The sequence below is a fragment of the Sturnira hondurensis genome, unplaced genomic scaffold (assembly GCF_014824575.4).
Source record: "Sturnira hondurensis isolate 20B ecotype Veracruz unplaced genomic scaffold, ASM1482457v3 Scaffold0014745, whole genome shotgun sequence".
Taxonomy (NCBI): Eukaryota; Metazoa; Chordata; class Mammalia; order Chiroptera; family Phyllostomidae; genus Sturnira; species Sturnira hondurensis.
In genome coordinates, this window is record NW_028087376.1 from 1,666,425 (window position 1) to 1,681,676 (window position 15,252).

Sequence of the window (15,252 nt, forward strand, 5' to 3'; positions counted from 1 at the left end):
TTTATTTATTTATCTTTAGAAGGAGAGGGAGAGAAACATCAATGTATGGTTGCCTTTCGTGCATCCCCTGCTGGGAGTTGGCCTGCAGGGAACCAGCCTGCAACCCAGGCATGTGCCCTGACTGTGAATTGAACCGCGATCCTGTGGTTCGCAGGCCCGTGCTCAATCCACTGAGCTACACCAGCCAGGGCTAAGAATTAAATTTTTTAAAAAAGGAAAAAAATAAATCTTTTTTCCTTTCTTTTTAAATATAAGGTTTCCAGTGCATGCAAAATTTATGTCAAACATGTACTTTTGTTGAGAACTCAGGCTCAAGTTCAGAGCCTGCCTTGTAATGCTGTGTTAACTAATGTTATTCAACAAACTGTCCATTGTAATGGGTTAAGGTGTTGTCTTTGGTATAAATGTTAATTTAGGGATTAAGGAATGCATGAAAGTCATATAAAAATACACACACACACACAATGGTTCTTAGGTCTTTATTTTTACAAAGTTTGATATATATTCTCTTTCTTTTTCCTTATCCGACCTGGAGGTGTTGCTCCTCCATATTCTTTCTATGAAACACCATCAGCCATGGTCTGTTGGCACTGCAGTTTAGTTTACTCCATCATTCCCCGATCGATGGTCATTTACACTGTTTCCTTTTGCCCTTACCAAAAAATACAATATACATTGACACAGACAATCTTAAGTACTGGCACTTCTTTCCCTTAGGGATAGGTTCCCCAAAGTGACACTGCTGGGTTGAAGAGTATGCCGACTCTTAATGTGAAAAGACAGAGTCACGGTGATTTCCAAGGGGCCTGTCACAATGCACATTCTAACAGCACAGTGTGACACCTACCTGCCCCTCTGCTTCCTCACTGCCGGCAGATAAAGTGAGACAACTTAAACACTATTGGACTACGGATGTTCTAGTACATTTGTTCAAAAAGTCACATTCATATGTAGTTACAGCCTGTCAGTGATCTTCAAAAATTAATTTAAAAAAGCCAGTTATGGCTGCCATTCATGATTCTAAGGCATGATTTGTGACTGACAGGAAAAGAAGGAAACTGTGAATCTGAAACTAAGCCTCAAATGGTGTATCTTTCAGTTACACAAAGAAAGATAACTTTTTGTAGTTAAACATATATGGGGAGATCACTGAACAGGTCTAATTTATAGAAGTGTTTGTGAACCTTTAAAGCAAAGGCATGACTTACACTAAGTCAGATTCCGAAGGGAAACGCTTTAGGTTGACAATAGTGAAGCTCAAGAAGAAATGCCTCCCCTATTCAGATCACTGCAAAAATTGTTTCCACAGTGGGCTATGTGCACGGAAACTTTAAAAAGCAACGAGAAGTGACAGTGTCTTAAAATAAATTATTTTTCCTTTAAAGTCTCTGAAAGGTAACTAACATTTGACCACTACGTATACATCCTACCATTTTTTACAAGATAATTCGTAAAATATTAAGAGAAACTAGGGAAACAGAAGGGGTTCCTGGATTATACATCATTTTGGTGACAGACATGCATTTGTGTGTGAACACCCCACTGAACACTGCACACCGGTGTGCATGTGCTCTCCAGCCCCTCTGTTCTGTGGTGCACACTGAGAAACGCAGCTCACAGCTGCCTCCCTTCAGTCTTCACACCTCCTTCCTAATGATCGCATATCTGCACACATAGCGCGCCTAGAAAATGTTCAGCAAGTCCAGAAGTAGGTTGAAACTTCAACACTGCCTTCTGTTAACCGGGAGGCTGCTCAATAACAATGATCACACCAACTTATACAAGCAAGCAAGCAGCAGGAGACAACACGCTACACGCTACTTTAAAATCCCTTCCGTATTTTCTTTGGAATGTGTACTGAGTTGCAAAGATGCTGAAAACACACATGTGATATTTAATATGGAAAATCTTGTTTGATGTGTCCTAATTATTGCAGAGGACAAGAATTTCAAACTTCCAGAGACTTTGTTAAATTCACATGTGTAGAGCTAAAGTATATTTTTGTGTGTGGGTTTTTTTTGTGGTGTAATCTTGCACACAACCACTGAATTCCTAGGTTCTGTCTATAGACCTTTCCTGCTGCTTCCCACAATATTTCATTCTTGAATAATTCATTCCAGATTTTAAAAAGCTCAATGTAATACCGTTAAGTATGTCTATTTACATTTGAATATGTTCTGATATGTTTTCTTTAGTTGAGTATCACACCTAATGCTCAGTATATTCATTATTATTCTTAGGGGACCCCATGTTTTACACATTTTCGAGTTGGTAGATTGTATATCAGTATGAATTCTAGGCTCAGCTGTACCTTAGGAGGTCTCTCCCCCACTGAGAGGGTTCCGCACAGGCCAACCTGGCTGCGGTCTCAGGGTTTGTCACCTATGTGAACTCTCAGATGGACACTGAGTCGGGACTTCCTGCTGAAGGCCTTCCCACACTGAGAACATGCATACGGTTTCTCTCCTGTGTGGATTCGCAAGTGTAGTCTAAGAGTTGACCGCTGGCTGAATGTTTTGCCGCATTCCGTGCACTCGTAGGGCTTCTCCCCAGTATGAGTTCTCATGTGGATAATGAGCTGTGAGTTCTGGATAAAGGACTTCCCACATTCGCTGCACTCATAACGTTTCTCCCCTGTGTGAATTTTCTGATGTATGATGAGGTTTGATTTCTTGAAGAAGCTTTTTGCACATTCATTACACTCGTAGGGTCGTTCCCCTGTATGAATTCTCTGGTGTGTGGTAAGTTCAAACTTCTGGGCAAACGTCTTGCCGCATTCACCGCACTCATACGGCTTTTTCTCCATGTGTGCTCTCTGGTGCACGATGAGGTTGGACTGGTGGGTGAAAGCTTTCCCACATTCAAGGCATTCAAAGGGTTTCTCCCCGGTATGAATTCTCTGATGCTTGATGAGGTTTGCCTTGTGGGAGAAGGTTTTCTTACACACATTACATTCATAAGGTTTTTCTCCAGTATGTATTCTCTTATGACTAACAAGGAGTGACTTGAAGGAGAAAGTCTTGTCACAGTAGTTACAAATAAAAGGCTGTACCAAACTCCTAATTTTCTGATGTTTAAAAATGGCATCTTTATGGCCAAAGGCTTTCCCACTTTTGTTATATTCAACGTACTCCATCCCAGGATGGGTTTTCTCTTGCTTTAGGTAGAGAAGTGCTTTTCCAAACCCATCATACTCATCAGCTTGCTTCCTTATATAGCTGTTACTGTTAAGTAGGTCTGAGCTATATTTCAAAGTTTTTTCATACAAGTCAAATTTATAGGGTACTTGTCTCAAAGAAACAAAGTCTGTGCTTAGATTGAATGGTTTTCCAAAGAGATCACTTCTTTCCTCCATGGTGGTTTGGCTCTTAAAGATTATAAATGGCCTCGCCTGCTCCTCGGGGTCACTGTGCTCCCTCTCCATCTGGTCATCAGCCTTCCACACCTCTAGAAGAGAACACACGGAATACACTCTGTCACTATCCACACCTCTAGGAGAGAGCACACGGAATACACTCTGTCAGCTCTGTCACCGTAATGGCACCAAATGAGATGCCTCTCAAACATTCCACTGCAAGGCTGCCTCTTTAGTTTGGGACCCAGTCTTCCAGTCTTAAAAAGTCCCCAGCACAAATTTTTCCTAGCTCTTAAACTTTGAAAGAAAAAAGGGGAAAAAAGAAGAGGAAACTGACGATGAACACAAGTAGCACTGCCAGATCACAGAATGGCCTTAAGACGAGGTAAAGTGAAATGAAAAACAGGGCGGCTAACAGGAAACACATGAAGTGGGAAGGCTGTCAATGCAGGGACAAAGGAGGTAGGTAGTGTCTCCAAGGGCACTGGACAGTTGGCACAGAGACCAAGAAAATAAGCACATGAAGATGTTAAAGGAAAAGCCAGGCAGATGTGAGTTTAGAAATCCAAATTGTGACTGTGAATTACTGTGGTCCGACCTCATCTGCACACTTCTGGGCTCTCGCACCACCCCCCTGCTCATCTGCACCAAGTAACTTCCCACCAGCAGGACTCCTCAGTGTGGCAGAGACAACTCCACTGCAGAGATCCAAGCTAAGACGCGACAGCAGTGATTTTCAGCCTGTGTGCCTCAAGAACTCTTACAACATGCACTACCTGGCCATTTCTTCAGGGGCACTGACCTCCCTGAGACTGCCAAATAAAAAAATGACACAGCCAACACAATAGGTGTCCTGTGGGAAAGAATCAAAATTGGCAAAAAAATCTATTTTTTGGTATGCTGCAGAATTTTAGTAATTCCTTCATGTGTGCGGTGAGATGAAAGAGGCTGAAAATCACTGCTTTGAAGTAAGGCTTTTGCAAATGAGTGGTCAGACCCAGAAACTCATGTGCTCTGTAGGAAATGCAAAATCGACCCAAGATCCTTCCAATGGAGTCAGTGCCACTGGTGGCCGCACAGCTTTTCTTTCCATTGAAGCTGTTGGAGAATGTTTTCCTCATTGCATCTCACTTTTCTCCTTTTAAAGTGCTTCCTTTCTTCCCCAAGCCAGTTTTGTCCCTAATTTTATTTGAAAGGATATTAAGGCTCAAACTGCCCAGCCTCCCCCTAGACCTTTAATAACCTTTACTTTCCTCTGTGGGTCACTGTCTCCTGACTCCTGTGACCCTGCTGCCATCGTGTCCTGGACAATGGCACTCCTGCACTGAAAAAGCCCGTTTCCCTTGAGGCCACTACACCAATTACCATGAGCTAACAGGGAAAATATTCTGACATCTGAGTAGCGAGACTGTTTGTAGCCATCTCGAAAGGTATAGGGATTTGAAGAAAAAAGAAAAAAGCCCTAAAAATATTTCACAGATATCAACTCATTCATAACCCTTGGGATGTTACCTCTAGTGGCTTCTGACCCTCCTTCCCTCCCTCATTCCCCAGCTTCCCAGAAAGCTCTCAACTGGCAATTCTAACTGCAGGCCACAGCTCTGTGGCTCCAACTTAACAATCGTAGCCGGTCTGACAATATCAGAGAACCTACTGATGAACATAGCTCCAAATGGCCTGGACACTAGAACTTCTGTGTCTTCACTCTCTCTCAGCTTTTGAATCCTGAGGCCAAATCCACAGTGATTTAGAAACTCATAATTTCTGGTAATTGAGAAGGACACAAACGCTGCTGGGTGCACACAGGGTCACTCCCGAAAGCCGCCTTACCCACTGACAGTAAGTTGCTGTAGTTCTCCAGCATCACATCCATGTACAGGATCCTCTGCGAGGGGTCCAGCTGCTCCCACTCCTCCTGGGTGAAGTCCACAGTCACATCCGTGAATGAGACTGACCCCTGAAATGGCATATTGCTATTCATTCTGGAATGATGAGCATTTGATGATACAGAAAGGGCACATAAAAAAAGTTATTCCTATTGTATTGCTGTAAGAGAGTCATTCACCACGAATATTTTACACACGACACCAGCTGTACATTTTTACTCAGTTTTGTCAAATATGTGTATAACTGTTCAGGTTCCCCAGTATCTCTGGCACACCCGAGATTAATAAAACACTGCGTCTCCTTTCAAGATGTGCACAAGGGTAAGTGCTGCACCGACACTAGTGTGCAGAACTGAATGCTACCAGTGCAGTGCTGATGCTCACACGGCGCTGTTTCTGTGGTGTCAAACTAGACAGTGTTAAAGAACAGTGTAAACCTTTTTTGACATGATGATTTCTATGAAACACATTTGGTCATCGTCCATAGCTCCTGGCTCACAAGCGCCCTCAAGCCCCTAGAAGTACCTAAGAATTGAGAGTAATAAAGGATTTTGTTATGTATGTTAATGAGGTGACTTGAAAATTATGTGAGGATGAGCACTGGTCAACAGTACGCCTGACCCTGTGATTAGAGGGCTGGAACTTGCAGTCCCACTCTGTGACCCTGTGTAGAGGAGGGGGCTGAGGCTGACAAACGTCATGGTAAGTGATATAATCCATCACCATTATCTAATAAAGACTCCCTGAAAATCCAAGAGAACAGGGCTGTGGGAAACTTCTGGGCTGGTGAACACAGAGGTGTGGGAGAGTGCCCCCCCGCCCCGCCCCCGAGAAAACCTGGAAGTTCCAGTGAGTAAAAATTTAATTCATTCACTCCATCCCTCTCCCTAACTCCTCTCTGCCTGGCCCCACTCCCTCTCTCTCATTCTCCCCTCTTGCTAACACCCTTTCTCTACTTTCTCACCCCTCTCTCTCATTCTCCCTCCCTCACTCACTCTGCTTCGTCTCTCTCTAATCTTCCTTACCTGTTCTCTTTTCATAACTTCTCCCTCCACTCTCTCCTGTGCCCTCTCCCCTCCCCTCTTTTCTCTTCTCCCCTTTCAAAGTCTCCCTCTCACTCCCCTGTCCACTCCCTCTGTCTGCACTCTCTTCCAGGGCCCCTTCTCTCATTTTTCCTGACTCTTCTGTGTCTCCTCTTTCACACCTACTCTCACCCTGCTCTCTCTAATCTGCCCCACCGCCTCTCTTGGTTTCTCTCATTCCTCTCCCCCTTATTCTCCTCTTCCCTCTATCACTACACCCTCTCAATCTTACTCCTCTCCCCCTCCCCTACCACACCTCTGCTGCACCCTTCTCTTACCTGTCTGTCCTTTCCCTTCTTCATCCTCTCCCCATTGCTATTCTCACTCCACTGTTTTCCCTCACTCCCTTCACTCCCTCTGCTCCCTCTATCTAGTCACTCACTCCTCCCCGCCAGTCTCCCCACTCCTCTCATTCCACTCTTTCTCACTCTTCTCTTCCTTTGATAGCCACTCCAACATTCTCTCTCTCCTGTCCCTACTCCCTCTACTGTCTCAGTCCTCTCTCCCTTCTCCCTACCCGCTCTCTCCCACACTACCCAGCCACTCTCCCTCATCTCTCTCACATTCCTTTCTCCCGCTCTCAATGCGTTAATAATCTGTCGCTCTGCCTCACTCCTCCCTCTATGGTCTCTCCTCACTCCACTCTAATTTTCCTACTTATTCTCACTCCTCACTAATTATCCTATCTCCCAACCCACGGTCCCTCCATTCTCACTCCGTGTTCCTTCAGCCTCCCCCACTCTTTCCTCTCACTCCTCTCTCCATTCTCACTCCTCCCTCCCAATGCTCCCTCACTCTCCCTCTTTCCTCTACTTCCCTCTCTCACTTCATTCTGTCTCTCTACTCTTATTCCTTCCTCCCTGTCTTCCCTCAGTCTCCCTTTATCTCTTCTTACTTCTTTCTGTTCTCTCATTGCCCTGTCTATTCTCACTCCTTGCTCCGTGTTCTCTCCCCTCTCGTCACACCATTCTCATTCCTCCCTCCGTGTCTTCCCCTCACTTCCCTCTCTCTCTTTCCTCTCACTGTCCCGTCTCTCCATTCTCATTCCTTCCTCCTAGTCTTGCCCCACTCTCCCTCTCTTTATTCACACTGCTTTCTCTATTCTCTCAGTCCCCTAAGTTTGTTCACTCTCACTCTTCCCTCCCTTCTCTCAGCCTCCCTTTTCCTCTCACTTCTCTCTCGATTCTCACTCCCGTCCCTCCACTCTCCGGCCTCATCTCTTCCCTAGTCTCCCCTTTCCACTCACTTTTCTCTCCCTATTCTCTCCCTTCCCTCTTTCTCCCTCCCTGTTTTCCCTCAACCTCCTTCTCTCTCCTCTGACTTCTGTCTACTCTCACACTCCGTACCCTCTATCTCTCCATGTCTCTTTCCTCTCGCTTCTCCCTCTATTCTCACTCCCTAGCTCCTCCCTCTCCCTCCCTTGCTTTCCTAACAGCTCCCTATTCTCACTCCCTTCACAGTCCCTCTCTTTCCTCCCTATTCTCTCACACTACCCTCAGTGTCTCCATTCTCACTCCTCCCTCCCTCCCTTCCCTAGTATCACTCTTTCTACTTACTTGACTGTCCCTCTACTCTGCTCCTCCCTCTTTCACTTCTCCCTGTCAGCAGTCTTCTCTCACCCTCTATCTCTATTCTGTCACTTCCACCCTCCTTGACTTCCCTCAGTCTCCACCCATCTTTCTTCTTACATCTCTCTCTCTCTCACTCCCCTCTGTCTGCCCCTCCCACTCCTCCCTCCCTGCTTTCCCTGATCTTTTTCTTACTTGTCTGTCTCTAATCTGTACCTCACTCTCCTGTCTCTCAACCCTCACACATCTCTGGCTAAATTCCCTTTCTCCTCTGATCTGTACCTACTCTTTCTCACTCCCCCCTGTCTTTCCACTTCTCTCTTTCCTCTCACTTCTCTATTCTCTTTCTGACTCGCCTCTGTTTCCACTCTCACTCCTTCCTTCCTGTGTTACCTCCGTCTGGATCTCTTTCCTCTCACCTCTCTCTCCATTCTCACCACTCCTTCCTTGTCTTCCCTCTCTCTAGTCTCTCTCCCCTTTGTCTCTCCACTCGCACTCCTCCCCACCCCCCTCCCCCCCGTCTTCTCTCAGTTTTCCCGCTCTTTCCTCTCACTCCATTCTGCCTCTCCACTCTTCCTCCTCCCTCACTGTATTCACTCAATTCCCCTCCTTTTCTTCACTTCTCCCACTCCCCTCATCTTCACTCTCACTCTTTCCCTGCTGTGTTCCTTCAGTCTCCCTTTCTCTCACTCCATCTCTCCATTCTCTTTCCTCACTCCCAGTGTGTCCCTCAGTCTTCCTCTCTTCTTTCTCTCTATTCGCACTCCCTTTGTCTCTCCATCCTCAGTCCTCCCTATTTTCACCTAGTCTCCCTCTTTCCTCACTTCTATTTACTCTCACTCACCTCTGTCTCTCCATTCTCAATCCTAGTCTTCCCTTCCTCTCCCTCTCCTTTCACTCCTGTATAAACTCACTCTCTTCCCTCTATCTCTCATTCCTCTCACTTCTTTATCTCTATTCTCTCACACCCCTCTCTCTCAAGTTCTCTATTCTCTCCCCCACTCCCATGTGTCTCCATTCTCACTCCTCCCTCCTTGTCCTCCAAGTCTCCATGTCTTCTCACTTCTCTCAAATCCCTCTGTCTCTCCACTCTCAATACACTCTCCCTGTCTCCCCTACTCCCCCCTTCCTCTCACTTCTCTCTACTCCCCTCTCCTGTCTCTCTACTTCACTCTGCCGACCCTTGCTATCTTCCCTCACTCTCCCTCTATGTCCTCTGACTTCTGTATCTACTGTCTCCTGTACCTCTCCCTCTGTCTCAGTTCTCTCTATTCTCTCAACTACCCTATGTCTCCCCCCATACTCCTTCCTCCCTGTCTTCTGTCACTCAACCTCTTTCTTCCCTCTAACTTCTCACTATATTCACTCTCATTCCTCTGCCTCTCCACTAGCCCTACTCCCTCTTCTCTCTCCACTTCTGTATCTACTCTTCCTCACTCCCTTCTCTCTTCTCAGTTCTGTCTCACTCCCATCTACCTTTCCACTCTCACTACTCTCTCCCTGTGTTTCCTCAGTACTCCTCCATTTCCTCTCACAGCTACTTTTTCTCTCACTCCCCACTTCATGTCTGCCCTAAGTCTACATCTCTTTCCTCACTGTCTCTCTTCTTTCTCTCTCCCCACTCACTTCTCCCCCTCTGCCTTCTCACTTTCCTCTTCTTTTCTTTCACTTGTCTATTCTCTCTACTGCCCCCTTGCTCTACCTTCTCATTCCTCCCTCAGTCTCCCCCTCTCTCTTTCTACTTCTTTCTCTTTTCTGACTTCCCTGTCTCTGTGCTGTCTTCCCTCACTCACTCACTCTCTCTGACTTCTGTATCTACTGTCTCACATTCTTCTCTCTCACTTCACTATTCTCTCTCACTCCCTGTCTCTCCATTCTCACTACTTCTTCCCTCAGTCTTTCTTACTTCTCTCTCATGGCCCTGCCTCTCCATTCTCACTCTTTGCTCACAGTGAATGTTCCCTCGGTCTCCCTCTCTCTCTTCTCTCTCACATTCCTCTGTCACTTCCTTCTTATTTCTACACGTCTTCCCTCACTCCCCTGTAACTCTCTCTCCTCTCTTACTCCCCACTCAGTCCTGTGTCTCCACTGTGTCTCTCTCCCAGCACACTACCCTCTCTACACTCACCCCTCTTTACTCTCAGTCTTTTTTCTCACTGTGCTCTGTCTTTCTACTCTTAGTCCTCCCTGTCTTCCCTCACTCTCCCTTCTCCCCATCTTCCCTTACTCTCTTTACTCACTGTTCTCCACTCTCTCCCACTCCTCCTTGTGTTATTTCTCTCACTCTGTCTCTCTCTTTACTCATGGTCCCCTCTCTCTAACCCTTTTTTCATTCCTATGTCTCCACTCACTCCCCCTCAAAATCTCTCTTTACCGTCTCTTCTCTCTATGTTCTCTTTCTGCCCCCTCCCCCGCCTTGCTCTTGCTCGCTCTCTACTCTTCCTCACTCCTCCCCTATGTATTCTCTCACTCTTCCCCATCTACTTTCTTCTCATGCTCTCTACTGTCTTCCTCATCTTCACTACATGCCTTTGTGTTCTCTCACTCCCTGCTCTCTACTCTCTCCTGTCTTTCTCTTTCACTTTCTCAATCTCTCTCACTCCTCCCCCTTAGTCTCTCCTCTCTGCTTTTTTTACTCATTTCCTCTTTCCCTCTCTCACTCCTCATTCTTTTCTCTCTCCCTCCTCTCACTCTCCATTTCTCCTCTCACTTAGCGTTCTCCTCTTTCCTCCCTCTCCACTCTCCTTTTCCTCAGTTCTCTCTCCCCAACTCATTCTCACTCTTCATTCTCCCCTCTTCTCTCACTCCTCTTCTCCTCTCCCCTTTTATCACTCTTATTCTTTCTCTCACTATCCCCTCCCTATTTACTCATTTCCTATGTCTAGTCCCTCTCTTCCAACCTCTCTACTCCTCCCTCGCTCCTTCTCCTCTCCGCTCTCTTTTGTTCCCTCTCTGTGCTTTTCCTGGTAACCTCCCCAAATTGACCCCCAACATCTTCTCTCTTTAGCTGAAGGTGATGGCATCCCCATTTTGACAAGTACTCACTTTTCTTGGGTCTCTCTCATGTACACAGGAGGTATACCTGTTACTAAACTTTAATTTGTATTTCCCCTGCTAATCTGTCTCATGTCAATTTATTGGACCAGCCAGAAGAACCTAGAAGAGTAGAGCAAATTCCAAAATTTTTACTCCCCAATACCTGAAAGGGTGAAACCAAATACTGCTGAGACCAATCCAGCTTTTGGAACCTGACAAGCTTGAACGGAAGCCTACAGACCTGAATGGACTTGCCCCGGGAGACATTTTCATACAGAACCATGATGGACTGGATAGTTATTAGTAATTCAATGGGATTCCAATAGTGTGCTAGTACATTTTGACCTTTATGACTGTTTTATGATAAGAGAATTTGAAGATCGGAGATAAACTATGATATTGTGATTTATAGTAAATATATACTTGGTCATTCAGATGATGAAAAAGTATTTCTCATGTGTATTTGATTTTTATTCACAGTTCCTGGCTCACAGCTTCCAAAATCCCTGAAATTTCCTAAATTTAGAGAGTGACAAAGATCTGTTAGTTAATAAGATGACATTTGGAAAGCACCTAAGGATGGGGCTGATCAGCAGGAAAGCCAACCTTGTGATTAGAGGGCTGGAACTTTCAGTCCCAGTCCATGACCTCGTGACCTCTGCAGAGAAGAGAGAAACTGTCACTGGATTCAGAGAACCGGCCTGGTGAATAAATACATGGAGCTGCTCGGAGAGTGGCCCTGGAGAGTGTGTGACAACTCCGGGCCCTTTCTCCAAACCTTACTGTGCACATCTCTTCCACTTGGCTGTTCCTGAGTTATGTCCTTTTATAATAAACTGGTGATCTACTAAGTAAAATGTTTCTGAGTCCTGTGAGCTGCTCTAGAAAAGTAACTGGATCCAAGGAGGTAGTCTGGGAACCTATGTTTCACAGTCAGAAGCACTCCAGTCCGTAGCCAGCTGGTTAGAAGTACAGGTAACAACCAGGGCTTCTGACTGGTATCTGAAGTTAGGTATGTGTGTTGGGCAAGGGGGAGCACAACAGTCTTGTAGGACTGAACCCTTAGCCTATGGAATCTGATTCTGGGTAGACAGTGTCAGGCTGAGCCGGATTCTCAGACACCCAGTGTCTCAGACCTGGTGTCTGAGAATTGAATCTAGGATAGCTTTTCAGCTTTGAATATTTAAAGGCAAAAAATGGACTTACAATTATGATATATAATATTAGGCATAAAGACCTCCCCACTATACCCAAGTTATAAAAATGGCAGAAAAGCAAAATAAGCAGGACTACATCAAATTAAAAAGCTTTTAGCCTTGGCTGGCATAGCTCAGTGGATTGAACGCAGGCCTACAAACCAGAGGATCGAGGTTCAATTCCCAGTCAGGGCACATGCTGGAGTTGCAGGCCAGTTCCCAGCAGGGGACTCATGAGAAGCAACCATACATTGATATTCTCTCCCTCTCTCCTTCCCTTCCCCTCTAAAGATAAGATAAGATAAAATAAAATAAAATAAAATAAAGCTTTTACACAGCAAAGGAAACCAACAAAATAAAAAGGCAACTGATCATATGGGAGAAAAAATTTGTGAAGTATTTATGTGTTAAGGGGTTAATATGCAAATTATATAAAGTACTGGGGACTTCCGCCAAGATGGAGGCATAGGTGGAAACACTGTGCCTTCTCCCACAACCAAGTTTGAACACAACAAAGGTTTGGAGAACTAGGACACACCCAAAGACCAGAAAATGGAATTATACGGAAGTCCGACAACTATGAACGGTTCAACGGGACGGTAAGAGAGGCGGAGCCAGCAGTGGAGCTGGGTCGGGCAGGACAGGTCCCCCGACCTAGGCGCTCAGGCAGCCTGGAACCAGTCGGGGTGTGGGGCAGACTGACCGCGGTCACACATTCATGCACAGTGAGACGGACCACACAGGCCCCAGGGGGCGAGCCCAGTGGTGGAGGGCTGACGGCGGTGGCACACTCGTGTGCAGTGGAACGAAATGTGTGGGCCTGGTGACGGTGGTGGCCGCGGCGGCAGATGGGAAGCCATTGTCCCTCTTTGACCCCGCCCCCACATACAATGTCACAACCCAGAGACTGAGTTGGCCTGTTCTAGTGAAAACTTTAGGGCTCTGATCCTGCTACGGAAAAGGCACGAACAGCCCAAAAGATGGTGCAAGAAGAACTCAAAGTCCCAGAGCCAATAACTCTAAGCGACCGAGAAATTGCCAGCCTCTCAGAAGCACAATTCAAGACACTATTTATCAGGATGCTCACAGAACTGGTTGATTATAGTCACAAATTAGAGGAACACAGTCACAAATTAGAGGAACATATGAAGGCTAAACTAATTGAAATGAAGGGAGATGCACAGGAAACCAATAGTGATGGAAAGGAAACTGGGACTCAAATCAATGGAATGGACCAGAAGGAAGAACAAAACATCCAACCAGAAAAAAATGAAGAAATGAGAATTCAAAAAAATGAGGAGAGGCTTAGGAACCTCCAGGACATCTTTAAACCTTCCAACATCCAGATTATAGGGGTACCAGAAGGGGGAAAGAAACAGCCACGAGTGGAAAACTTATTTGAACAAATAATAAAGGAGAACTTCCCCAGTCTGGCAAAGGAAATAGACTTCCAGGAAATCCAGGAAGCTCAGAGAGTCCCAAAGAAGTTGGACCCAAGAAGGAACACACCAAGGCACATCATAATTACATTAGCCAAGACCAAAATGAAGGAGAGAATCCTAGAAGCATCAAGGGATAAGGGGACAGTCACCTACAAAGGAGTACCCATCAGACTGTCAGCGGATTTCTCAAAAGAGACCTTGCAGGCAAGAAGGGGCTGGAAAGAAGTATTCCAAGTCATGAAATCCAAAGACCTACAGCCAAGATTGCTTTATCCAGCAAAACTTTCCTTTAGAATGGAAGGACAGATAAAGTGCTTCTCAGATAAGGTCAAATTCAAGGAGTTCATCATCACCAAGCCCTTAATCTAAGAAATGTTAAAGGGACTTATCTAAGAAAAAGATAAAAATATGAACAGTGAAAGGACAGCAAACTCACAGTTATTAACAACCACACCTAAAACAAAAGCAAACCAAGAGGACAGCTAGATCAGGAGTGGAACCATAGAAATGAAGATCACATGGAAGGTTAGCAACAGGGGGGTGGGAGGAGGAGAAGGGAGGAGAAGGTACAGAAAATAGCATAGATGGTAGGTAGAAAATAGATAGGGGGGAGGGCGAGAATAGTGGGGGAAATATGGAATCTAAAGAACTTGAGACACGTGGTTGTAAACTAAGGGGGGGAGAATGGTGGTGGAGGGAGTGTGCGGGTGGAGGGGAATGAAGAGGGGGAATAGAACAACTGTAATGGTATAATCAATAAAATATATTAAAAAAAATAATGTCCACAGCAGCATTTTACACAAGAGCCCAAAGCAAACGTTCATCAATGGATTAATTTCCTGTAGTATATTAAAACAACTAAGCACTATAAAGCCCTGAAAATGAACTAATGCCAGCTACACAGGAGAATGTCACAAGGGCTTCTAAAATGCTGGCTAATTTCTTTTTCTCAGCCTGAATGGCGGCTACATGGGTGTATGTGTGCATATATCTAAATAAAGTAAATGATGTGTACATTTAAATAGTTTGCTACATATGACACTTTATCCCCATGAAACAAAAGAAATCCTGGAGCATATAAATATAAAAAGAATAACAAAAGGAACCAGAAAACCAAGCATTTAATCAAAACCAGTAGAAATTATAAGAAAAATCCTGATAACTTTCAAAGCCATCTGCACCCACTTTGCCACATCCGTACTTCTGCATCATTGTCACACCAACAAGGGTATAAACCTGTGATGTGTCACTGTGGCTCGATTCACAAAGCCTCAGAAATGACTACCATCAAATATGAAAGTATTTTTTCTCAGAATGCTATTTTCCATACTCTATGCAAACAACTCCAAAAATTGTTGATAAAACACAGTTCTGTAGTGTGGACTCCAAATGTCGAACATGCCTGACTTCAAAGGCTGACTCTGTCATGACAGATGATGATTTCAATCTGCAAGGAATTTCGCGTTCTGGGCAGAAAGTCTATGGCCATGAATAGAGGTGTCCCTAGCTTCTTTGACGCCCAGAACAGACCATTTTTAATACTCCCTCCTTAACTCTTTAAAATGTGATACATCTCAAATGTTCACCTCTAAATTTACTTCTCCGTGTAGAGAATCCTCTTTTATCTGTTCACATTCTCTTTTGAATCTATATTTCTCACCTCACTTATGGCCTCCAATTCATAACT

At 45.1% G+C, this 15,252-nt stretch overlaps 1 protein-coding gene and 1 long non-coding RNA gene across 3 annotated transcripts in view; one reads left to right on the forward strand and one right to left on the reverse strand.

Annotated features, from left to right (window-relative positions):
- LOC118999216 (uncharacterized) overlaps window positions 1-11,784 on the forward strand; it is a 26,294-nt gene extending 14,510 nt beyond the window's left edge. Inside the window, exon 2 of the long non-coding RNA XR_005069067.1 lies at window positions 11,408-11,784. This is a non-coding gene — a long non-coding RNA (uncharacterized LOC118999216). The remainder of the gene's footprint in view (window positions 1-11,407) is intronic.
- ZFP1 (ZFP1 zinc finger protein) overlaps window positions 467-15,252 on the reverse strand; it is a 41,649-nt gene continuing 26,863 nt past the window's right edge. The window contains exons 3-4 of one of the 2 annotated variants that reach the window (XM_037063619.1): window positions 5,186-5,312; window positions 467-3,447 (exon numbers count right to left, since the gene is read on the reverse strand). In XM_037063619.1, coding sequence (XP_036919514.1) covers window positions 2,369-3,447; window positions 5,186-5,312 — 1,206 coding nt within the window. In that variant the 3' untranslated portion in view covers window positions 467-2,368. Of the gene's footprint in view, window positions 3,448-5,185; window positions 5,338-15,252 lie in introns of both variants that reach the window. The other variant, XM_037063618.1, reaches the window with a different exon arrangement.